Source organism: Pagrus pagrus, assembly GCF_965226575.1.
Source record: "Pagrus pagrus genome assembly, chromosome: 16".
In the NCBI taxonomy this organism is placed as follows: Eukaryota; Metazoa; Chordata; class Actinopteri; order Spariformes; family Sparidae; genus Pagrus; species Pagrus pagrus.
Window position 1 is genome coordinate 12,870,315 of NC_140200.1, and position 26,357 is coordinate 12,896,671.

The window sequence follows — 26,357 nt, forward strand, 5'->3', positions numbered from 1 at the left end:
ATTTAAAAGGTCCCCAGCCAGAAAGTGCAATAAAGTAGTGTGTCCCATGTCCATCCTCGTATCTGTGATATATGGGAGAGACAATGGTGGTGTAACATTCATTACCGTTACACCACCATGTCCCGTTTATTTATTTTTTAAAGAACTGGCCAACATGCAATTCATATTTACATACAATGGTGCTGATGCATCACTTTAATGCTCAGCAAATCCACTTTGACTTTAGTATCTCTGTGAGCATGTGAAAAGTGGCCACAAATGCTTGTTTAATAAATACTGGTGCTTGTTAAAACAAAAATTAACTTCCGCAAACACTGTGAGCTTTGCTTTGTTGCCCATCAGCAATTTTGTTTTGCATCTGTGTATTTGTAGATTTATCTTATTCAGACAGGGTAAACTGTCCTGCGGGTGAGGTGTAATTGTTGCTTTCCTTGATGTTTTATTTATTTTCCCAGTGGCAGACACACAGTACATCTCAGAACGGCGTGTCCCCTGCATGATTTTCCAGTCAGACTGGTGTTTCTGTTTTCTCTCCGACATGACTAAAACTTTTCTGCTCCTTATAATTTATTTATCCTGCTTGAGAGACTTGTCCTTTGCTTAACCTTTCTCCAGAGGGTTCAAAGATCAGGCTTAACGACAGAACGGCAAGTCTGGAACTTGTTTTTAAGGACACACCAGTGACAGGCAAAGTTTAACCCTCCAGTTAAAGACTAGTCTCTAACCACTGGACAAACCACTATAGTCCCCTGCTCGACCATACTGAACTGGCTGACGTCAAAAGAGATCTATTCCTCCAGTGTATCTTTGTTTTGTTTAACAGTTGGAAAAGATCAGTGTAATCTGATGTTGTATAAACCACTGAGCGGTTGTTTTGCAGTGCGAAGGTGCTTTTAAAGCAAGATCAGAAATGTTGGTGAAAATTCCTGCAATTATTTGTGATCATGCCAGCTGCGGAAAATTACAGCTCAGCATATTACCAGTCAGGCTCAATATTATTAATAATCTATTACACAATGTGATATTTTTTCCTGCAGGATTTTTTGCTTACTAATACAGGATTTGAACAGAAGCTCAGTGACTAATGAAGTAGCTAAAAACCTCCCTCTGTCTCCCTTAAAATACACAAGTGAAGATGAATAAACTACAGCAAAAGTTAGATGAGAAGATTCATACCACTGTCTGCACAGTTAATATAAAGCTACCACTAGCAGCTTGGCTTAGCACAGTGTTTGCAGTGTCTTTGAACCTTTGTATTTTACCTCCTTTCTATCTTTCCATCACAGTTTGTAACGAATCCTAGATGAAGCTAAAACAAAAATATAACAAGAAAGACATAACTTGTGTAAATTACATTTCAGTTTTAGTGTTTTTATTCAAAATTCTGCAATATTTTGATAGTATTAACTATATATTTTTATATTAACTTAATTTTCAAAAAACATATCTGGGATTCCTGTGCGTACCACGAAAGGAGGCTTGCGTACCAACAGTGGTACTCGTGCCACCGATTGACAATAGTGGACGAAACAAAGGGAAACAGTTCTGGTGAAAGGTAGCTGCTTTCATAAAAACCACAATGTGTCGATGTGGACATAGTCAAGCTTGTGGTTTCCCTCTGTTTCCAGACTTTATGCTTATCTAAGCTTTCTAGGTTGTTGACTATAGCTTTATATTGGCAGTACAAACATGAGAGTGGTATCAGTCTTCTCATTTAGCTCTTGGCAAGAAAAGCAAAGAAAAACCGTATTCCTCAAAATTTCAAACTATCCCTTTAGGTAATCCTGCAAGAAAATATACTTACTGTATATGAGGCAAAATGCCCGTTTAGCATGTTATCAGTATTTGTATTTTAGATGCTATCAAGGACCGGGCATGTCCAGACAACTGGTTTCTCTCTTGCTGTGCGTGTGTCTGTTCACCAAATTCAGACACACACAACATATAAATCCTGTGACCTGTCTGCCCTTAAATATCATCATCATGTAGAGCAAGTCTAAGTCCCAAATCTGCCTTTGCAATGCTGGGATTTCTGCAAACAGCTCAGCCCAGCTGGCACAGATCAAGGTTTTAAGACCATTCATTTCTTTTACAATCTGCATATTTTCACAGCAACAACAACAGTGTCTCAAGTGTCTCGAAAGAAAATGCTGAAGAGTTACCATTATGGCCACAAAAAGACAAGAAGGAGTCAAGGGAGTACAGAGTGTAACAAGAGCAGAGGCCCAAGATTTATCTCCATTCATTAGAGCCCACAACAGATTTCAAGAGTTGGGCTTCAGAGGAGCTACAGGGGGAAGGCTTGTTTTTGCTCACCACAGTGTTTTACATCCAGACAAATGAGGGAGCTGGCAGGAAAATAATGAGGGATGGCATGGGAGAAAGAGAGTGGAGTTAGAGCCATGAAAGAGAGGCAGAAACTGCGAAAGAAGGTTCGCCTTTAGCCAAGAACAGGCTCTTAAAAATTAATACAGTGATCTGAATTCATCCCGAGCGCATTGAATAATTGAGAAGTGTCTTTGAGGAGAACAGATCGTGCCGAGTGTGACATGGTTGGGATGGTGAGGACGCAGAAAATGACGGGAAAACCAATGAGAGAGACAAAAATCAGCTTTTTTCTTTCTTTCTTTCTTGCAGATACAAACACATGCACAAACACACTAGAGGAATTGAAAGCGAACAGTCATCTAGAGTACCGTATGTCTGCGAGTTTCAAAACCTGGACTCATTTTGACAGAACATTTGACAAATTATGTGTCTACTTTCACACACAAACAGATGGGCACATAGCGAGACAGTGAAAAGGAGACAGAGGAAGGAAGAGGGATACAACGACAAAAAAAAGAGAACATACTTGCTGATACACTATTGCCAAAAGTATGTGGACAGCCCTGACTGCATATTTAGATAATCTTTTGGTCTAGGGCCATGTGTAACTCTCTATTATAAATTGAATTAATGAATAATCTCACTTTTTTTTTTTTACCTTTGGAGAAAGCCAGGCTAGCTGTTTTCCCCTGCTTCTACTCTTTGCACTAAGCTAAGCTAAGTGGCTGCAAATGGTTAGCTCTCTATTTACTGTACAGATATGAGAGTAGTATCGATCTTCTTGCTAACTCTTGGCAAGACAGCAAATAAGCAGATTTCCCAAAATGTTGAACTAGTCCTTTAAAGGAAAACTTTAAATCATATTTTGGACCACAGTGTGCTTCCAGCACTGTAGCAGCCGTTTGGCAGCCCTTTTCATCTTTCAACATGGCAGTGCTTCCATGCAGAAAGACAGCTCCATGAAGAAAGTTTTCTACTGTACAGAGCTCAGACCTCAACCCCATCCAACATCTCTGGGATCAACTCTTACCCTGACTACGAGCCAGGCGTTATCACCCAATACTGTGGCTGACCTCACTAATTCTCTTTTGGCTGAATGGGAGTAAACCCCTGCGGCCAGGTTCTTAAAGAGAAAAGCCTTCAAAGAAGACTAGACGCTGATGTAGCTGCAGATTAATGTAATAAGGATTCAGCAGTCGCATATGGGTATAATGCTAATGTGTCTGCATACTTTTGCCCATATAAGGTAATTTTCAGATCTAAAATCTTGTTGCAGTGAAACTCCTCGGGCATCTAAAGAAAAAAAAAATGTGTCCATTGATTGGAAATGGAACTAGAGCAGAGCCTGGGGGTTTTCCCCCACACAGAGGTTGACTGCTCAGGGTGACACTATTCAGACTTGAGGGGTGTCTGGAGCTGGTAGGTTCCCATAACCCATCGCCCCCTTCAGCCTCACAAACCAACGAATCCCTCCATTGGGGAATCACAGCCAGAGGGCAGTTGTAATACACCAATTTAGAGCAAAGCTTGTTAATTTACTCCCTCAGCTCACCCCTCCCATCTCCTCCTTCTACTGTCTTCACACACCCACACCCACCCGACCCCCTCCACTCCCCTTTTTTATTGCCTTTTTGCTTCAGTTCCTTCAGCTTGGCACAGTGCCAGCTCCGTTTGAGAGGCCTCCGGATTGTTTTCTGAGTACCTGAGTGCACACACATACACAAATCCACGCAGACAGCCTCTGTTTTCAGTATTTTCTTCAGCATTATAAGAATTTCCTCACTGGCCAGTCAAATAGACTTCAGATAATGTTTAAACTCCAGCCACTAGTAGCTATGTCTTGACAGGGATATTCATGGCCGACCCTAGGATCTTTGATTGACAGCCAATGAAAAGCTTAATGTTGTTTTCTCTTCCCCTTCCCTTTTGTCAACCCCCCTCCTGCTCTGATAGGAACAATAAATAATTTCAGCGCCAAAGAATCAACACTTTCAGCGTGCTAGGCCATTAAAATGATAATCAACATGCCCGGTGGGGTTACAAGGGCCTGTTTTCCATATGCCTCCAGACAAAGTCAGATGGGGGAATGTGCAGAGGGTAGCACGGTAGACTCTGTATACGAATCTGTGTGTGAAGGTTGTGCTTTCCAGGCTCTTTGCTAAGTAACAGATCACGAGATAAGGTGTGTTTAACACTTGCGGTTGTGACTCACTGTGTTGTGGTTTGAGCTGAACATGAACTACCTGTAAATAGCCATCAATTAACTAGACATTTAGATTAATCTACATGTTAAACAACAACCTCATGTTGACAATGATCGCTGCTCGTTGCGGCCCCCGGGGGTCGTAAAGATCAATCTCATGAATTAATTCTAATGAGTTGAACTAATTTTAGACCCCTGTATAAATTAAGACCTGCGGCAGACACTCACAGTCATGAACTCGGGTGATACGCCTGAACATGACCGGGCAAATGCACCGAGTTTGTCTGGGCATGTCTGTCAGTGCGGGAATGTATAGCCGGTCTAAAAACACACACAAGCTGTCAACTTTATCTGGAGTCCAAAGAACTGTATGTGCCATGAATGTGAGCATGTGTGGCCGTTAAAACTTGTTTTTGTGTTTGTGTGGTGGCTGTGACATAACTGGGTCTTGGCTTGTGATGGGCAGCTGCTGGGAACAGGGAGCCTGTTACGGCAGGGTTAAGTAACACTAGAGCTCAAAGTTCTCCGCAGCCAGGAATACTTGCACATACGCACACGCACGGATGCGTACACCCGCCTGCGTGCCTGCGCAGAAACACACACAGGTGCACCTAATCTTTCGATTACGCAAAGACGGACAGGTGAAAGACACACACAGAGTGTTAAAGGCGTGTTTACGGGTGCTATTTTGAGACGCAGTCCGTCACTCCCCGCCATACCAAAGCTTCTCTTAGCACACATTTCAGCAGACCCAGACCTGCCTCTCTAGGACAGAACTGGAAATGATATGATGTGTGTTACTAAGAAAAAGGCTTGTGTCAAACTCTTAACAGCACGCCAGAATTAATTTGATCGTAACAGTCTTATCTGAAAGTGTACGACTAACAAAAAAAACAAAAAACATTTGGGTATCAAGTGTTTAGATGAGGTCACAGGCCACCTTTATCCTGACAAACATGTCATCTTTTGATTAATTTAATTATTAGATGAAAGCCTAAACAGTATCCACAATCAATTATCATATTGCAATAGCTGAGTTGACAAATACTAGAGTAACATTTTATTCTGATCCGGACCTATCGGATCAAAGAATAATTCAATGTGATTATAAATCTGAGGAGACATTTAATTTCAGGGTTAAATCAACATTAAGATAATGTATGCTGAGTTAAGAACACATAAAGGAGCAAAAAAGTGTGTAACTAATAAAAGCCCCTGCAGTGACTTCTCGGTTAAAGACGATCTAAGGTGATAAAAGATTTCCTCGTGTTATGTTTGGCGGTGCTAACCTACTTTTACCTTCTCTTAATGGTTAACTGACAGAGATATGGAATAGAATGACGTAAGTGGGAACCTGGGAGAGAAACCCAGGGGGATTACGAGGATTTGCTCAGCAAATCTCCTCAACAAAGGTGCCCTGGCTGCATGAAACTGTAGGTGTTCAAACCTGGCTCTGTGCGGAGGTGAAACCTTAGAGTCTCTGACAGTGAAACGGAGAGAGAAGGGGCTCTGAAACAAGTCCCCGTACACAGGTAGTCCTCTGAACACCTGGCTGTGCAGGATGTCTTTGGTTTCACAGGCTTTTTTACTAAAGCCTAACTGCAGCTTGTGGCATGCTCTGGCCTTAATACTGAGGAACCGGCTTGTCAGTTTGGAGCTGCAGGGATCGATAATCCTAAAGAGAAGTCTCTGAAAATGTTTCATCTGACCTGTACGCCTTTGTGAAGCTATGTGTTGCCACCAGCCCAGTCGCCAGAATTCATGCTGGCAGTTTACATTTCTGCAAACCGCTGATAGGTTCAAATTTGTAGATTGTATTGTTGACTTTTGTACAGAACATATCACATCACATGCACATTAGATGTAAATATGCTGACTTTCATATCGGGAAGTAGAGCGGACGTTTGGTGGCGTTCCCATTAGACGAGAGGGCTGCTAAGCAGGTGACCGCTGTTCGAGACTGAGTTTCAACTTTTACAAGCATGAAATGTCTGGATATTTCAAACCATCTCAAGCAGTTTGTGGAGACAAAACCAGATATTTCTCTCAAGACTTCAGTACATGTCCAGCCGTGTTAGTGGAGACAATACCAGGTGTTTCTGATGAGACGTCGGAGATCTCCAGTCGTGTTAGTGGAGACAAAACTAGATATTTTTTATGAGACTTTGAGAGATCTCCAGCCATGTTTGTGGTGACAAAACCAGATGTTTTTTTGACGAGACATCGGGACAAGTCCAGCTAAAACAGGATGTGTTTTTTGGGCCGAAACCAACCAGATAAAGACAACGTTGTCTCAACATAAAATTGAAAATTGAGCCTGAAGAGACGTAAAGCTGCAACGTATTCGTGGTTGGCGGAGATGTCCATTGCCAAGATTTATACTGGCGGGTGGGTTGATTGCCACACCTCTGTGTTTGAAGAAGGGGTCTGTAATGAAAAGAGTCTTTTATAAGAAAACTAAAAAAGGCACGGGCTGTGAGCGGCAGCCCAGATTTATTGACAGACCATGCGTAACACTAAACCACCGACAGCCTGGCCCTCATGCCCGAAATTCCAGGAGTAACAGCCCTGCATGGTGACGGTGAACCCGGCCTTGACTTGGTGAGGCTACACACACACACACGCAGCCTCCTTCTCTGCTCTTCACTGAAGCATATCACATAGCAAAACTTGAGAAGCCCTGACAAAATATGGCCTATAGGCTCCACGCCCCCTTGGGACTGGTCCAGCCTGTGATGGGTGTTAATCTCTGCTCTCTGACCTTCTGCGTCTCCCCCCTCCTTCCTCCTTTTTTCACGGGGGCCCATATGTCTTTTGGGTGACCAGGTAGCTGCCATTTTTCAACAAAAAAAAACAAAAAAAAGCCTCACCCTTAACAGTGCACCCAAACTCATGGCAACCCAGTGGTTATGTAATTCCCTCATGGTAGGATCAGCAACCTTGGCAGTTGCCTACCTGACCCAGGAGACTGATATATCCCTGCCAAGGTTTACATAACAAATGGCAAACAGGGCAATGCCGCTGTGGTTACAGTAGCATGATGGAAATTTAGCCTCCGAATGTAAAGGCAAAAAAACATGAAGTGATAAATCATAAAGTCAGGATTCACAACCACAGAAAATGAAGCGCCCCACATGGATCCAGCCTCCATTCACACTCTTCCCCCCGTGCAGCATTATTGTTAAATCGTTTTGTTTACATCCAGCTCCTTGTGCTATTAATGGATTAGCTGCTGTTCAGTAAACTGCATTATGTAACTGTATCATTCCTTGAGTCTTAAACGGGGTTGCGTCACTCAAAATAGGCTACTGTGTTTCCAGACGAACCGGTTACAACCTTTCTGTTTGCTCTAATTCCAGACATGTGACTGTGACTGTGTCGTCAGAGGAATATTATCGCTCATCAGAAGCGACACATAAGAAAAAGACAAAGGGGGAAAGGTGCGATTTCAATAAAAAACAACTCCGCAACCTTTGTGAAGCGCAAAAAAAAAAAAAAAGACATCACGTTTTGGTGGATTTAAAAGATAATTATGTGCAGGTCACTGAACCCCAGAGAGAATAATGATCTCGGATGCCTCCCTCATGTGATTTTTTCTCATTTGCTCGACGTTTTCGGACAGATCTGTAATTTCCATTAGAATGATAATGAGAGGAATAATGAGTGCCAGACTTTCCAAATAGACGCTCGTAAAACAAAAACACGCGACTGTGCTGCTATAATTGTGCGTGCGTGTGTGTCTGCCTGTGTGTGTGTGTGTGTGTGTGTGTGTGCGTGTGTGCGTGCGCGCGTGCGTGTGTACGTCAGTGGGTTTACAAGCCACATGCTTTTTGTTTTTGTTTTGATGGAGGAAGGAGGGGGGCTGGCTGGCTGGGTGGGTGACAGAGAGGGAGAGAGAGGGGGACTCTTACCTTCCATCCTGCAGAGCTGTTGCTGTCGCCTTTGTCTTTAAAGTAGGGGATGGATCTCACCATCCAGTCATAAATTTGGGACAGTGTCAGTCTCTTGTCCGGCGCGCTCTCAATGGCTTTGGTTATCAGGTCTGCGTAGGAGAGATTCCCCCAGGCGTTTCTGCGAGATGATGCCTTCCTCGGTGTCTGCTGTGCGGCCAGGCTGCTGGGGGTCAGCGCGCCGGAGGTGGCCGTCGGAGAGTGCGTGGAGAGCGGGGAGCCTCCGCTGTCCTGGCCGGGAGACGAGAGCGCTCCATCGGCCGCGGGGCTGTTGCTGCTCTGGTCCTCCGCCGCCAAGCCCGAGCCATTGATGGCCGTAGAGGTGGCGTTATCCTCCTCATCATCCTCCTCCTCGGGTATAATATCTGTGTCATGGCTCTCCGGTTTCACCGCGTTTGAGTCCGGTCGCGGCAGCGGCCAGGTGCAAGACCTGGGCCGCTTCTGGGGCTCGAAGTCCGGGTCGATGGCCACGTCCAGGTCCGGGAGAGGGTCGGGGAGCGGAGCCTCGGCCATGATCTCCAGCTCCGGTCACAATCTCGCCCCCGCTGCCAGGTAATAAAGTTACAAGACAAGAAATGAGGAGCTGTCAAAGTCGCGTCCCATGAATGCGCGCTCCCGTCCTTTGTTGCTATTCCACACCAGCGAAGTCCCGACGGGGCCGAGAGCGACTCACTTATTACCGCCTGTTGAGGACATAAAAACAGAGAAAATCAACCCGACACATTCAGTCAGAGTGAAGTTCAAACACAGCCCGAGAGATTCAACGCAGCGGCTGAGTGTGTCAGTGAAGCTACGACAAACTACTCCTTAGAAATAAGAGAATGGAGTTCATTATAAAACACTACTTGCTCATGAATAGGAGCTCTACATAAAATCCTGGTGCACAGAGGTCTGAATCCACCCACTGGAGATCAGTGACAGAGGAGAAAGTGCTCAAACCTCATAAATCCGATCCCAACACTTTAAATGAAATACCTTGCACTTGCGCTCCGTGGCACCAAATAAATAATTTAAAAAAAAGCCCCAGACGAGACTCTAGATCCCGGATTGTCCGCGACCACTTCCAGATGCCATCTTTACTCTTTCTCCTCCTTTTCGCTCCTCAAGTGCGCTCTGCGATATGGAGACAGATGGGATGTGTGCAGGGCAAGTCAGTGTCGATGTGGAATAAGACTGCCACCTCACTCTGGGTTACTACTGTATCTCGATTTGCTCTCCACTCACAGCGCTGCACACACACACACACACACACACACACACACACACACACACACACACACACGCATGCAAGTCGATCAAGGGCCAGCCCCCTGGATCCTGTGCATGGGATCGCCTTTTAAAGAGACACTGCAGTCCAACAGGACGGAGCGGTCTGTGCGTCAGGTGGAGGCTGGGACACGTCCTGACATGTAGTATTTCTATTTTAGCAAGATTTTTTGACTGTACTATGCTTGTAAAAGAGGAGTTTAAATGTCAAACTGTGAGTGCTACAGATTTCTACTCTGTTATAATCCATTCATTTTGATGCATCTGACAATAGTTTTTCATTATCAGTCAATCTATCAATTATCTTCTTAATTCATTGACTTTTTGGTTCATAAAATATCAGAATATCATGAAAATATGTCCACAACACTTCCCCAGAGCCCAGGTCGACATATTCAAAAATATATTTAATTTAATATCACATGAGACAAAGAAAAATAGCAAATACTCACATTTGAGAGGCAGCAACCAATGAACTTTGGTCATTTTGCTAAAAAATAAAAATAAATCACACAAAGTAGCGCTGATTTTCTCTCAATCCATTTATCGACTAATTGTTTCACCTTTGAATAACTGTTAAAGGTGAAATATGTAAGAATATTAGTTTAAATAAAATAACAGAATAACAATCAAGACGTCTATGCATTGTGTTGCAGAGATATCTACTGAAATTAGCATGCTAGCCAGCTAGCTCCTGCCAAAGCTCCTGTGCTAGCGTTGTCAACACGACCGACGCTCTTATGGTGCATTCCATTTACCTCGGAAGTCGGAAGTCGGAGCTGCGTTCCAGTAAAACAAGTCCAGTTCCTGCCATTGTGAGTCATTGTTAGCAACACCAGTTGATAACAGGGCTTTACGCTGTAATTTGCACATAAAGACATCCAAGCAATATGGACACAGATAGAAGTTAGAAAGTACTGAGTGTCAGTCTGGTTTAATGAGACACAGTGACGACAGAAATGCTAATAAACTGAATATTCCAAAGCTTTTTGAGCAGCCATCTTGGATTTTGACGTCGGGGTTGGAAGTACGACTACAGGGGGCGTTCCTGTTGAAATTGCCAACCGGGAACTGAAATTCTGACTTCCAAGTTCAAGTGAAACGCACCATGAGCCCCCAGTCCTGGCCACTAGCTGCACGACTAACTGAGCTAACTAGCTAACAGCAGCTACAATGAGCAGTTTCTCTGGTGATATTTTTTTCTTGCTATTTGGTGACCAGCTCTTACATAATGCACCTTTAACAGCTGGAATAGAAACTGTGCTTTCAAATAGACTTACAGTCATCATCCAAAACTTGTTCCCCAGAAATAAGGTGTGCAAAAACGTTTTATGGATTTATGCATTTAATTCCTTAAAAGATGAAATATAATATTAATGTCAACTTGCTATGAAACAAAATGTTCTTTAGCAGAAAGAGTTAGGTTAATATTTGATATAGCCTAGTAATATTAATCCATGTTTCATCATATCACAGGTGATTTTATATGCATTTATCATCTATATGTACAAAAAAATTTAATATTATGACACTGTTTTATGCTGCAGACATGCCTCTTCAAAATAAAAGCATTGTGCGTATAACATCTCTCTATCTTTAACATCCATACATTTCCATTCACATCACTCTCATAGCAGTGACTGACTGACTGGCGCCTTTAATCAGCCTGTCAATCAACGTCCGTCACGGCGCTCAGGCCACGCCCCCTTTCTGGAGCCCGTTCAGCCTCGCTCAGGATGACGTCACCTCTTTTATTAGCCAGAGAGAGAGAGATAAGGGCAGAAATCCTAGATGGTTCTTCGTCCTGTAAGTGATGCTCTGGACCTCCCCTCCTCCTCCTCCTCCTCCTCCACCTCCTCCTCACGATCAAAACAGCCTCGTCCACATCTTCTTTGTTCCACCGACGGCTGCCTGACGTGCAAGGTGCGCGTCCACCTGCGTGTGCTCGCGCGGTTTCTGTGCAGGAATGCGCGTTCACAGCTGACCATAACAAGATATCACTTCGTTATCACAGCATAGATTTAGGCTGTGTTTATGGTATTTCCAAGCACGTTTTATTTTTTCATTGACTTCACAATAATATTATTTCTTACAGTGCAGTCTACTCACTTCCTTAAACATCACTGTAAATAAACAGTATATCACCTTTGTGCCTTTGTCCAAAAAGCTTGGACATGATTGTGAACTGTGTTCATTGGCACACATTTTAACAAGGCAGCTAGGTTCAATACACACACACACATGCACACACATCTACAGCAGCAGTCTGGAGTGTGTGTACTGTACAGGATTGCAGGAGATAGTTGGTCCAGGCATACATGCATTGTGATGTGATGGTTTTTGTTCCCTTCACATCAAAGAGAATACCTGATGCAGCAGTTTGGCTCCTGCAGAGAACTATAGTGTTAACTGCTCACTGGATGTACAGACAGAGGTTAGGATGTCTGGTGTGTGTGTGTGTGTGTGTGTGTGTGTGTGCAGAAATACTGTACATAGCCATCTGAATCAGACAGAGATACTTCACTGAACCTTTTATAATATCTGAAATTGGCAAATTCTTTGCATATTTAGATGAAAGAGGAGAATTTAAGTATGGTTTTTTTTAACCCGTTATAAAAAGACCTGCAAAGGTTGTAACCATCTTTTAAAACCGTCTCATGACCAAGCCATGTCACTTATAATAACTTTATTTTAAAATATTGTTAAAAGCGTTCTTGGGCGAGATACTGAACCCCAGTTTGCCCATGGTGGCTCTTCCATCGGTGAGAGAGTGTGTTGGTTATTGCTCCTGATGAGCAGGTAGTCACCAGTGTATGAGTGTGAATGCTGACTTGTGTTGTAATGCGCCCTGACTAGAAAAGTGTTATATAAATACAGTCCATTTACCAGGTGTTGATCTGTGTCATGTGGAACAAAATAAGTGTCAGACGTGTCCCCTCAATACCCTGCTGGAGCATATCTGGCATTAAGGCAACTTCTTCTGCACCAAGATAAGCCCACTTTACCCCAGATGCCCCTTCAAAGGCCACAATAGTGTTGCACAAGGACACAGTCGTGCACACAAACCCAAACTATTTGTATTATTACCCTTTTTCTTCACAAAGGACACATTTAACCCAACACTTAATTTCTTCGCCCAGGTTGGAGCCACATTAGGTCGGTACAGTATCATCCGGCGGCCTGAAAACCTTATGGAAATGTTTCAGGACAATGTCTGAGCTCCATTCAATATTTAACACGCAGGAATTATAAACTGTGCTCTCACAAAACTTGATTTAATCCATGTTTACCAGAACTTCTTGCGTCAAAGTCTTACATCTTGTTTTTCATCCATATTTTAACTGATAGAGACAAAAGGTGAACTGTTCTCCATCCTCCCTCTGTCCTCAGCATGGGGTATCAAGACTGTGGTCCAGAGAGGATGACACTATGACCAGCGTGAATCATCCAATTAAGACAATCACAAAGCATGGCGGCCATCTCTGCTTCTGTCTGATGTTTTCCCCCAAACAGCGTGATGGTCTGATTGGATTAGGGGCCTCGGCATAGGGCATGATTGATTTTTCTTTAATTGAGAGTTATGGTGGGATAGACTTGCGGCCTTGTGAGCGACTCAAGCACTTTATAATGATCCACGTCATGTGCATGCATCAGTGAACACACTATTTATTGTGGCTTGGATCTAAAGAGATTGTACAGTCCCTCTACATGATACTGGCTTGTCGGACATTTCAAACACAGTACTTTATATAACACCCTTGGTGTGGATATTGTAGGTGCTGTTCACTGTTCTGACTGTAGCTGTCAGGGCGGGCTGGTCCAGGCTGGAGTGGTGCACTAGGATGACCTCATCCTTACATGGACGCAATAACAAACCTTGTAGTGATTGGTTGCCCTTTGCTGCCACCTACAGACACACAGGAACAAGTTCAAAAACACACAAGACGAAAAATTCTGTCTGCTCTGTAAGTGTATCTAACGTACAGATAAAACTAGAATGACATTCGGTAGAGTGCATACCTCCTCCAAGGCCCAACGGTCATCTTTTGTACTCACTCAGACACCAGACACATATATAGACCTGTTTTTTTGTCATTAAGATCCATGCATTATCCCCTGAGAAAATAAGGAAAATGTAGAAAAACACCCCATCTCGCAATGTTAAAGACAATGAAAAAAAAAAAAAAATCCTGGAGCAGTCCCTTTATCTAGACCCTCACCAAAAGTAAATGGGGTCCGAAACCAATCCTCCTTTCAAGTGTTGCGAGTACCCGGTTCAGTAGTTTTTGTGTGTATAGTTTTGGAGAAGCTCAAACTCAAAAAATGTTTTATTTACAATATTAATGAGGTAAACTCAAACAAAAAATGTTTCCATGGCTGAATAAACAAGCTGTTCTCAGAGAAAAATAAGGTATGGTATTGTGCATGCTCACTCACTCACATGGCGTACTGCGACTCTTAATAGAAAGTCATACATCACCTTATCATTGGTCACACCTGTGCTTTTCCGGCTTTGACAGAAGTCAAAACTCTGCTGTGAAAAGCGTCTGTTTGGAGCACCCATCGTATAAAAACACACAACTTCAGAAATCAAAGTTTCTGATAAAATTGTGCGATATAAAATATTTTTGCCTCCGGTGATAATTTTGTCCCATCTTATAAAAAATAACATTGACACACAATAACAGAAATGTAGAATTTTTTAAAAATGTTCAGTTTTGTCACCTTAACAAACCAATATATCGATTCTGTTTGCATGTTTCTTCTGCTCGATTATGTATTTTTATAAATCAAAATTGACTGCTGATTGTTGCTGCACACTCACATAACAGGACTTCCTGGACAGTCTGGATTCAAAAGTCTAAACCCTTTATGCCTTTTTTGAAATTTTTATTATTGAAATATTTTATGGAAGTTTGCAGCTTGCAGTTGTGCCATTGCACATAACAATGCAAAGCAATTCTCTCCCTCCCATAAGAACAAAATACAGCGTTTAAGGAAAAGTTCAACAAAAAATGATTTCGGCTCAAAAAAGGGTGCAAATAATGTATTTTTAAATCATTTTGGGGTTTCAGGGCTTCAGGAGAGTTGGATTATGCCAGACAAGCTGTATGGACTCATTTTATGTTTATTCAGTTGTTTAGGAGAATGCTGCAAGGCCGTTTTGCTGTCCAGAAATGTTTTGTGGACTACAAACCTTCACCCGACTTTGACATCAGGGTGAAGGATTAATAATAGTGGTTGAATTTGAAACTTTGGGGTGACCTTATGCTTTAAAAATAGCAACTGTAATCAAACCCTCTTGGTAAAGTCAGGATCAAAGTCTTATTTTATAAATTATATTACATGCCAATCTGCCAGCCTTGACATAAAAATGCCTCAATGCATCTCTGAATTCTGGTCTCATTCACAAAACACTCGGGCAAATCTCATGCATAACATTTTAAATGTGCACCAGGTTTCATACAACTGAGGTTTCCTTCAAAATCTGCACAGAAAACAGCAGCAGCTTGAGAATTTTACCTTTAAAATGCACCCACTAGAGGGCGCCAGCCAACTGCTCTGAGGGACACTTGGCCCCCTTTCTCTCTGTGAAGTGAGCACCTGTTTGCCTTGTGGTTCACTCATGTTGGAGAGGTTTCCATATTATTTAAATAGTCTACAAGGGGAAGAGAGCACACCTCACAGAGGAGGACCAGGCAGTAAAAAACACACGTACAAGATGATGGGAAGTCAGACACAAATCAAAAACATACATCTCGTTTTGCACAATTATACATTTACTGTGGATTTCAGGTCTTTCTTGGACATCTCGACTTCCAAAATAGACTTGACAATTTGCAAATTGCATCTTCTCTTATGCAGTGTCAGAAGTTAGTGAGGTACAGTGTTGTCTGGAGGTATATGCTTCTCAGGTTGTGATGTTAGGTGTTCATGGCTTCCTTGCTGCGACTGCGATCTCCCTCCGTCCAGTACGACTCCGTCTGCATCTCCATCAGTCTGGAGACGGTCCTCTGGAAGGCAAAGATCTCCTCCTCGGCTGTGAACAGAGTCAGGTGCTCTGCTGCGTCCTGAAAAGAGGAGCCGACGCAGGGTCAGCGAATGATACACTGAAAATTCAATTTAAATGTTAACATATTTGGGTTGGCGGTTAGAGAAACGGGTTTAAGATCAGAGGGTTGCTTGTTTCACTGTGTCACAAGGCATTCCTGAAAATGGAGGTCTTTTTGCTCTTATAATAAAATAAAAATAATAACATTTCAAAAAGCAGAAATTCAAAAAAAGACTCAAGGTTAAAACTTGAAGTTAAATTGTGAACATCAATAAAATCATAAGCTGCTGCAGATCAATCTAATTCAATTCTGCAAAGTCACTTCAATGAATTTTTGTAATCTTTAATTTAATGAACAATCTATTGATCTGTTTTTATCCCAACTGTCACTAAAGAGAAACCGGTGATGTGATTTTGCCATTTTGGGATCACACGGCATCCAGAATGTGTTTTCCAGATGTGTTCTTTTACCCCGCTGAGGCCCAGGTCGTCCAGCAGCTGTCGGTCCCTCTCATCTTCCCCTCCAGTGTGGACGAACAGCCGGTCTACAGGAGCCGCCGCCAGCAGCACCACTCTCACCTGAGAGGGAGAAAAAAGACGGATCAGACACAGGAATGTCCAGTTTGTATATGGAGGTTACTTCCGGTGTCGTTAATGAGAAGTCTTTGTTTCCTTTGATCAATACTAAATAGAGTGGTTAACCATTCATTAATTGCCTCGTTGAAACGACGGTCCTGGTCAGTTTGTGGAGATTTATTTCATTCCTGAGAAGATTTAAAGCAGCACAGAAATTTTTATCAGAAGAGAAAGATCTTCATTGACTGATTTTTTCTTAATGTTTAAACAAACTAAATAAACAAACTCTCTTTGTTTTCACGACTAAATATTTAATAAACAAACTGACCTTAAAAGGAAAACACAGTTACATACTGTTTTACTTTGTTTATATTTGGCGGACCCTGCCACCTTTCTAGCTTCAAACAGTGTTCTGGGGACCTCATTTTCCTCTGAGAACAGCTTGTTTATTCAGTTAAGGAAAAAAAAAATATTTCTGAGTTTGTATTACTCATTAATATTGCAAATATTAAAATTCTGAGTTTGAATTTCTTCTACTATTGATTGTAGTGCAATTCAGTGATTATATATTGCATAAATATTACCTTTTGAATTGGAACTAATACATTTACTATTTAAATTCCAGTGGCATCATTTCAACCTCTGTCTGCCACCTCTGCCATTACTTTAAATAAAAAATGTGGACATTTTATGTATTTATTGTATAGTAAACAGTAAAGAGATGGCAGGAAATGAGAACGCAAACCCGGCATGCTATGATTAATGGTCACTTTTCCCCCTTGACCATCAGGGACACAGCATGCGCTTTACATCTAAACCTAACCCCCATGATAAAAAACATCATGGAGGTGCCCTTGCAGCTCACCTTGTGCAGCTGGCACCCATGTATTGACGTCAAGACCTCAGTAGGGTTGCAAAGAAATTAGATTTTTTGCAGTATGATAACAATCTCAGAATACATCACAGTTTCATGGTATCACGGTATACAGTTTTGCATAATTATTATTAGTTAGAACAATACTAAAAGAAATGAAAGGTTTTTGGTTTTACAAATGCTTTATTATTCTCTCACAAAATATTGTCCTGACAGACATGACGAGTGATAAATATTGATATAAATATGTATTTTAATAACACAAATACGGTAGAATTCAATACTATACTCAGGCAAATATACACGGTATGATAACCTCAGCATGCCAGGTTCGATTCCATCCTGTGGCACTGTAGCCTATTAAATAATAATAAAAAAGTGCATCAACACTGAATAATACAGCACAGAAAGTAGTTGCTGCACTAGTTTTTAAAGCTTCAAATCCTCAATAAATAAGATACCTTGTTGTCGTAGAAGTTGTCTATGAGGGTGGTGAAGCGCCTGGCCTGGTCCTTCAGGGTCAGCGTCAGCATGGGAACGTTGCGTATGAAAACAGTGTCAAAATGCCGAGCCATTTCAAGATAATCGCTCGCACCCAGTGGCTGGAAGACAACGGAGCAAGTTTACATGCTGGAACAAATTCAGACTTCAGCACATCGCAGTGCAGAGGGGAGATGACACAAGCAAACACAGATACAATTCGCACTGTGAATGCTGCAGTCTGTATGTTTGGCTCAGGCTGATGTCATTACAGTCCCCGTCCTTGGGTCTTTGCCATTCAAAATGATTACTCTCAAAATCAATTTGGACTTGCCAACATACAGTATGTGGGACGGAAGAAGAAGCCTTGAAGCTCAGATGCCTGCAAAAGCTCACCCCTGCCCATCAGGCTCCAAACACACACTGCAGTTTACTGTATGACGATTATTCGGGACACAATGGGCTCAACTATTCACAAAATTGTCAATAGACTTGCTTTTTGACATTGAGCAGAAAATAGGACCGAGACGGAGGGAAAAAACAGAAGCAGTTCTTTGAGTTTGCTTTGAGTGCTTTGAATTTGAGCAGCTTTGATTAGTGATGAGAGGATATTGTGTGTGAAAGTGTGTTGGATGTTTGTGTGTGTGTCAAAAAAGAAAAGAGATTGGGGGCGTCACAGATACAAACTGGGAAATCTGTGTCATACCACGTTTCCTGTCCCTGTACACCATAAAACTGTCGAATAGGGGCACAATGCCCCCCAAAATTACAAACAAGTTATATATACACGGTGATTTTCTATCGCAATTAATATAATTTTTAAGAAGTATGTGTTGTTGTGTAAGTCTTGAAACTGTTGTTGTTGTTTTACGATTACAGAATGCTGGCAGTGAGGCGAAAAGAGATTCGTAGAGAAAACTAAGAATAAAAGAAGAAACCAGGATAGAAACACTCACTCTGCCACAAAGCTCATCAAAAGTACAGTCGGCGATGGAGCCGCAGGTCTTTTCCAGAGTCAAGTCTCTGCCCAGCACTGTGAGCACCCGAGGGCCCGTAACTAAGGGCACACACACACATTTACCATCACATTTACAGTTGAATCATTACAATAAAAACACATGTATACAGGAATAATAGGTTTAAAATGTAGATCTATACAGTCTGTACAAATGTTACTTAAATAAAGTGTTAAATATATGTTAATACCAAACAGCCAATTTTTCAAACAAGAAAAATCTTCACATGGGGGCTCAAACAAAACGGCAAAACTCGCGACTTGAACACAACCCGGTCTATCATTTTCACAACCTCTGAACTGAATTTAAAATCAAATGTAAACTTTTCTGAATGTTGTGATGCCTCAGCTCTTAAGCTAAATTTTGAGTGGAATACCAATACGCAAATGAGCCACAATCCATTTCCTTTGATTTCTCTACAATATGATACCAAACTGTTGCTGTAACTACTCAACAGAGCATCAAATCCATCAAGTCCCAAACAAATGTGTTTTTTGCCGTTTTCTAAAACAAAGTAAACGTAAGTACAGTATTGGTAAGATTTACACCTCCCGTGCTGCAGAAATTAAATGAGTCCTTAAACCTGCAAATAATGCTGCGTTCCATTGCAAGTCAGAAGTCGTCCCAGTGCATTTGCTCGGGAAAACGAGGATGCAAACAGATGTTTGTATAACAAGTCTGTGAGCTTCACAAATGATTACAGCTGCTGATTTAACAGATAGGACACTTAAAAAGAGACAGAAGGAATAGGCTCCTAAGAAGACTTCTATCGAGAATAAATCAACTGAATGGAAATGAAAATGGCGACTACACAGATGGTGTTCGAACACAAATATTAGATGAAGCAAAAAGTGATGAAAAGCTAACAGCTAATTGTTCACTGTATATGCCGGCATACTGCTGTGATGTCATCTGTGTTTATGTTGGTGAAGAAAAAAATATCATCCGTGCAGCACTCTGTTAAGAGACAAAGACGAGGTACTACAATGTCTGGCTGTTTCATTGGATTTGTTTGCAAAATGATTGCATCTTGCCTGCAACCTAAATGTGGCCAGATTACATTAGCTTTATTGACAGCTCGTATATATATATATATATATATATATATATATATATATATATATAAAAAGCTAGGTCTATTTCTTTATTGAATTATGCCTATTTGTCTGTTATCTCTCTGCGAGGTGTCTGCTGAATGTCTGATCATGCTGTATCAGATGTCTCTTTATGTGATGCAGCAAATCTCTCTTTAACATCCTTACCAGTCTTTTGCCTTAAAGCCAGCTCCTCAAACAGCGCATCCAAGAAGGCCTCCGCTGCAGGCTCCCCTGTGCTGAACAAGACACACACACACACACACACACACACACACACACACACACACACACACACACACACACACACACACACACACACACACAGTAAGGAGAAATAGAATATGAAATTAATAATCGTGAAGTGGCCACATCAAACGGTGGCATCAAGGAGAGGGAGGGGAGGGGGGTACTTAGCTTTTCACTTCATCAGTAAAAAACAGGATGTTAGGCTCTAAACACAAGCATTAGCCTGTGAATGCACGTCAAAACGAGATTGTAATATGTGTGCGTTTGCATCCGTATGTGTGTGTGTTTTAACTCCAGGTAAAAGGGTGTGATGTGCTCTATTTACATACAGTGAAAAGACGAAAGCACTTGAAAGCTCCAATGCAGCAATGAGCAACAGCAGTGTCATTCATACCTTGTTTGTCTGTGTGTGTGTGCGTGTTCCTAACAGCGTATACGTAATGAGGAAAATAGAAAACTAGCTTTTAAAGCTCTGCCATTTTCTCATATTCTATTGATTCCCCTTTCAGCCTTTTCATGGATCTCTCAAGGTAATGTAGCTCTTTATAAGTCTCCGAGTCTGCTTTTCTCCATTTATCCATCTGTTTGCCTTCTCTTTCCGGCCTTAATAAAAATCTAACTCTATGATGTGCACAAACATTTCCTATGTACGTGTGTATGTCAATGCTTGTATGTTTGCTGTGGATGCAGGTTGATATCGACTCTTTACCACACCTTTGCACAGACCCTGAGCTGGACTGTAAACAAACAAGTAGCAAAGGGGGCCGATATCGGTGTGTCTGTGTGTTTGTAGATGTATCCTTGTGTGGACGAATTTTTGCATTTAACCTGCATTGTGAGGACATTTGGCTTTGTGGGTACATTTCTGCTTTCTCCTCACAAATTTAAAAGGATGAAATTAGAATTATTTTAGAGGTAGGCATCGGAGCACAACCGATACTGGATTTTTTTTTATACAGCTATTAGGGAGTAAAAATTTCTGTTATTGACATATAGGTCGATGGTATCGTCCAATACATCAGTCGGGCTTTATTAGGCAATTTAAACAACAAATGTGTGTGTACATGTGTGTCTTACAGGTAGTAGAGCTTCCCTGCTGCAGCCTTGTCCAGTCTCCTGTAGTCAATCCCAGAGTCAAGGCAGATTGTGTGGCAGTACTCCTGCAAGCATGCACACACAAACACAAAACATACAGATATTGCTTTAGAGCTTCATCCTGAATTTAAAAGGTTTTTTGAATTGAACGCGAGCATTTTTATCTGGTGTTCCTGCTTCATTTCAGCCACCAAGTTTAGTCTTAAGGTTTTATTTATTTATTTGTCAGTTTTCCTGTTTAAATACACATCTAAAACAAATATTGAAAATATGAATATACCAAAAAATGTGCAACATATAAATGGAATGAACCTTTGAAAACTATCAGATCAGATGCTATCTTCTGAGTTTACATCGCTCGTCTCGTGGAAGTCTTTCAGAATCTGTTTTTATTCTTGTCCAGTGTTAAATTCTTGATGTATTATCCCTGATTTCTTTCCATTAAATGCTATAGTGCGTGCAAATAAGGAACAAGTGAACAAATTCAACGACAGGGTGACACAGAAGGCAGGAGACATCTTCCTCTCCTCTGACAGCGCTGGGACTTTGTGTCAGTGCTTTGTGGTTTATTGAGCTGATCTATTGTTCCTGCAGCTATTCAAGTGTGTTACAGCAGGGGTGAACTTGCGATGCGGAGTTCAAACTTTTCCAGATAGTGTAAAACGTCAACAGGATTCATGTCAGGGAGTGCAGCGCAAACTATAATCATCATCTCCGCCATTCTATCAAAGAAAAGAAAGGAATTGCATATCATCCCATCCAAGCCAGCGCCTGGCTGACTGAGTAGTCTACGACAGCTCCGGTAAATTATGAAATCAGTGAATTTCTGCCACTGGCCTCCTTAAGCTGCAGGATAATTAGTAATCATCACAAAGCAAGGGGACGGAAATACTCTATTCTTCTCCGCTGTCAACTTTTTATCTCCGTGTCCGCTCACACAAACGGGGTTCCCACTCTGAGCCAATTGGCTGAATCAGGCTTAATAACAACCTGACAAACTCGCCCTCCCCCACGCACAAAAGGGAGGTGTCATTTCATCAACCTTCTGTGACCCCACCAACGGGTAAATAGTCCCTCCAAAACGGAAAAAAAGGGAAGAAAAAAAACTTGTCACTATCGCCGGCACATCATTAGAACCTCAGTTTGTCTTTTCTCCTGCCATCTTCTGCTCCCTCCCTTTATGAGCCGTCTCTAGCTACCTACGGCGAAGACGACGGCTGGTGCGTTTCTTAACGGAGAAGCGAGGTACAAAGAAGGAGGAATGGAAACACAATCAGTGATGATGATTCCATTGGTTATTTATAATCAGATGAGGCTGAGGCCTTGCGGGTCATTACTTGATTATCCATCTTGAGAGGATTGTCAAGTTCTCACTCCTCCAAGATTTCATCCGCCTACACATTGTGGTCTTTTCCCCCTCCTCCACCACCACCACCACCATCACCATCACCACACTTGTCTCACTCCGATCCTCGTCAGTGTTACTTTACAACTTACAGTCTCGTCTCCAACTGGCCCTTTAGTTTATTCTGTATAACTCACTGTACTGCTGCACTGTTTTTGTCAGATGTACCGCTGAAGCAATAAGTTGATTAAACGATTATTTGATCGACATATTATGACGGCTTCCAGCGTATGAAATGTATGAATAATGTTTGAAGAAATTGGGGGTTTGTAATATTTGCTGGATGAAACAAGCATTTCAATGACATCACTGGGAAGATTTTAGTATTTTCATAGATTTTATAGGCTGCAATCAATTGATCAGTTCATCAAGAAAAAAAGGAAGAGTCACTCAATAATGAAAAATAATCTTTAGTTACAGACATTGCCTGGTTAGCTCTCTGTGTCTAGCTGTCTATTTAAAATACCTAAAAAACAAAAAAATACACATTTCTGTTTCTTCAATATTTGACAGTGTCTCTGTCCTTTCTTTGCAATTTTACTCACTTTTGTCATTGTGCAAAAACATTTTTCTATCTCACCAATGGCTTTAAAAGAAAAATAATAATGAGGTTCAACTTAAGTCCAACAATCTGAATGTCAGTTTCACTGGGGGACTTAATTTTAAATGATTAGAGAATTAATTGATGAGCCGATTAAAAGACTGACACCAATTTTAATGATATAAATTGTCATTAATCAAGTAAAAATGCCAAACAATGATATGAGTCCTGGTGGTGGTAAATTCACTGTTTTCAGCTTCTCAAATGTGAAGATATTCGGCTTTTCTCTGTCTTTTTAATTGTAAATTGAAAATATTTCTGAACTGCTGGATGAACAAAAATTGTGAGAGGCATTGTTCATTAGATTTTTTGACATTTTAAATGCATAAAGCAACATTACGTAGAAAAAAAATTGGCATTTTGTGCGATTTGGCGCCCCCCCACACTTTCTGAGTGTAACACCGCTGTCATAAATACAAACCCCAGGTCTGTAACAATTTTTCAGGTGCTAACTACAAACAAAACTCATTACATCATATCAATATTGTGTGTTGAAAACATGTATGTTGAAGTAAACATGTATCTAATGCTTTGATCCTCTCACTGAAGTTACATAGTGCAGAAACAAGTGATAGGGGGGCAGAGTGGCTGATACACCATTCATCCTATTACAAGACACTGTACCATCACAATGATTTTGAAGCTGTTATTTTTAAGGTAAAATTGTCAAATAATGTTGCTTTAACTCTCAAAAAACCATCATGAGTCATACCACAATAATAGTTTGTGTTTTATAATGGTTATAATTAGTTTTTGTTAGGAAACAAATATTTTACTGCATCAAAGATTGGAGACATCTTTTTTTGTGAAAAATAACAAGGAATTTAAATAAGTAATCTAATCATAAGGTCTTCCTGCACAAATAAATAATAAATAAATGATAGAAAAAAGCATCTCCCTGTTGTTTTTTAACTTGAATTAGTCGTATTTCCACATTTCCAATTTAACTAAGCCATTAACAAGCCATGCCTTCAGACATGACAGGCTTGTTCAAAATAAATCAGGAAACCAATATAAAACTGTACGTCAGTGAGCTAGACAGCTTTTTCAAGTCATTCATGTGAGGATATTCACGACTATCTCGATTCAAGATTATCCCGTTAATGAACATTTACGATTCACGATCAAGTCATTGATTGTTTTGCGATAAACTCTTTCATCGTCCCACCGCTACTTGTGACATCCTTGTCATCAGTTTGTAAGGCTAATGTAAATACCAAAAAAATCTTGAGTAGGCAGTTGTATAACAGGCTAAAAAGGCATTTGACGTTAAAAGATTAATTTTCATGTTAAAGAAGTTTAAATTAAAGGTTGTTTCATAAGTTTGTATGAGCGAGTTTCAAAGATAGTGTATTAAAAAGTCTCAACGACTTTTAAAACATTTTAGTCATTGTTTTATAATGAAGTTTTCTAAATAATAATAATCACAAACAACAAAAAAACATCGGTATCAGCATCAGTTATTAGCTGAATTGTTGTTTTAAACATCGATATCGGCCCAGAATTTCACATCGGTGCGTATCTGTAGCAGCAGCACCGCTGCAAATTAAGCTTCACTACTTGCTCAGATGCATTCAGGAGCACACAGAGGGGAGGGCGAGACAGAAGAGAGAGAGATGACAGACATGAGAATCAGAGTCTCTTTGGAAGAAAGTCATCCAAACACATGTAGCTCCAATCATGTCATTGTCCAAGCTGTCCACTGCTCTCTCTGGACAGCCGTTTAGCATAAAAACAGAGTGGCTTTTTTTTTCTAGTGGCTGCCTCTGCTCCCCTCTGCGCCCGCTCCCTCTACGCCATATTTTTCTCTATCCTTTACTCCTCAAAAAGTTGCTTTTGAGTTTTTCAAAGAGCGCGGTGCCATTGAGCTGCAACAAAAGCCAAGGATAGCTGACTATTGGGCCCTGATGAGGTCCACTCCCTCATTACCCGGCAGCAGAAAACATTTGATGCTTTTTTTGTTTGGCCCGGAGAATTGACCAGGCCTCAAAGAAATGCGGGGTGGGAAGGCTGAAAAAGAGACGAAGGGGGGAGAGAGAGAGGGAGAGGGGAGGAGGGGAAAGGTTGTCGTTCATTCAACCATGTGTGTCTTACAGCCTTGTGTGGAGGGACAGAAGAAAAGAGGGAGGGAGGGATGGAGGGGTCGAGAGAGAGAGAGAGACGGGGGAGAAAAGAGAGAAAGCTTAAAACACTGCCTTTATGCTGGCAAGTTCTGGACGACTCTTCTGACATCAAAGTGTTTTCACTAACTGGGGAGCTGCTGTGTGTGTGTGTGACTGTGAGTGGGGGGGTGTATCTGGTGATTTTATTCATTCTTGGGCAGTCGGGGGGGTACATGACAATGTGAACACCCTAATTACACCTAATGATCTATTCCCTTAAAGTGTGACCGCCTTGGGCCAGCGATGGTTTGTTCGGAGAGGTCGTTCTCACAACCTCCCCCTGCCTCGGCTGCTCCTCTTGGGGAAACATCTTTTGAGTCGGAGGCCCCACCTTTCGTGATCCAGGACCCCACTGGACCCCCCACCCTCAACTCAACCCCACTCGAGCTCTGCTGAGGACCAAAAACCGAACCGCTCCAGAACTCGATGGAGTCTGTGCTACCTGCACCTGGCCAACAGAGGCTCCACATGTCGGTAGCAGCACACCAAAAAGTGGACTCCATGTAGCTGAGCACATCGCCTTGGACTGAAAGCTCTGCACCGGCTTTAAAACTACGAGGAGAAGAGATTTTAAAACATGGCTGCAGCTTAATTGTACTCCTGTATCTCACAAAGGACTGTTAAAAACAATAAAGTATAAATACTGCTAGAGATGTGTTTTTTAAGAGTCCTTTTCCTTGTCAAAACCTCATGCCTACATTACCCATAATGCAACTCAATCACCGTCTGTCAGAGATTTAGGTGTGTTATGTTAGTAGTGGCTGAACTACTGCTGTAAGGAGTATTCAGATCTTTTACTAAGTTCACCCAAAAATTAAAATTTAGCCATGCAGATGGAAAGTCAGGTTTTTTGTAAGTTTTCTAGCATTCTCATAAACAACTGAAGTAGATGGGGATTTGTTTTGAACGTAAAAACACACACACATACAAAAAAACAACACAAAATGGCTCCATACAGTTTGTCCAGCGTAATCCAAGTCTCCAGAAGCCCTGAGATCCCAAATTG

At 41.6% G+C, this 26,357-nt stretch overlaps 2 protein-coding genes across 2 annotated transcripts in view; both read right to left on the minus strand.

Annotated features, from left to right (window-relative positions):
- Positions 1-9,722, minus strand: part of foxo3b (forkhead box O3b) — a 44,491-nt gene extending 34,769 nt beyond the window's left edge. The window contains exons 1-2 of the mRNA XM_084377195.1: positions 9,457-9,722; positions 8,443-9,164 (exon numbers count right to left, since the gene is read on the minus strand). Coding sequence (XP_084233321.1) covers positions 8,443-8,994 — 552 coding nt within the window. The 5' untranslated portion in view covers positions 8,995-9,164; positions 9,457-9,722. The remainder of the gene's footprint in view (positions 1-8,442; positions 9,165-9,456) is intronic.
- A 4,615-nt stretch (positions 9,723-14,337) lies between these two features.
- Positions 14,338-26,357, minus strand: part of afg1lb (AFG1 like ATPase b) — a 29,457-nt gene continuing 17,437 nt past the window's right edge. The window contains exons 8-13 of the mRNA XM_084376973.1: positions 21,166-21,248; positions 20,008-20,078; positions 18,686-18,786; positions 17,711-17,851; positions 16,271-16,378; positions 14,338-15,818 (exon numbers count right to left, since the gene is read on the minus strand). Of these exons, the coding sequence (XP_084233099.1) occupies positions 15,672-15,818; positions 16,271-16,378; positions 17,711-17,851; positions 18,686-18,786; positions 20,008-20,078; positions 21,166-21,248 (651 nt within the window). The 3' untranslated portion in view covers positions 14,338-15,671. The remainder of the gene's footprint in view (positions 15,819-16,270; positions 16,379-17,710; positions 17,852-18,685; positions 18,787-20,007; positions 20,079-21,165; positions 21,249-26,357) is intronic.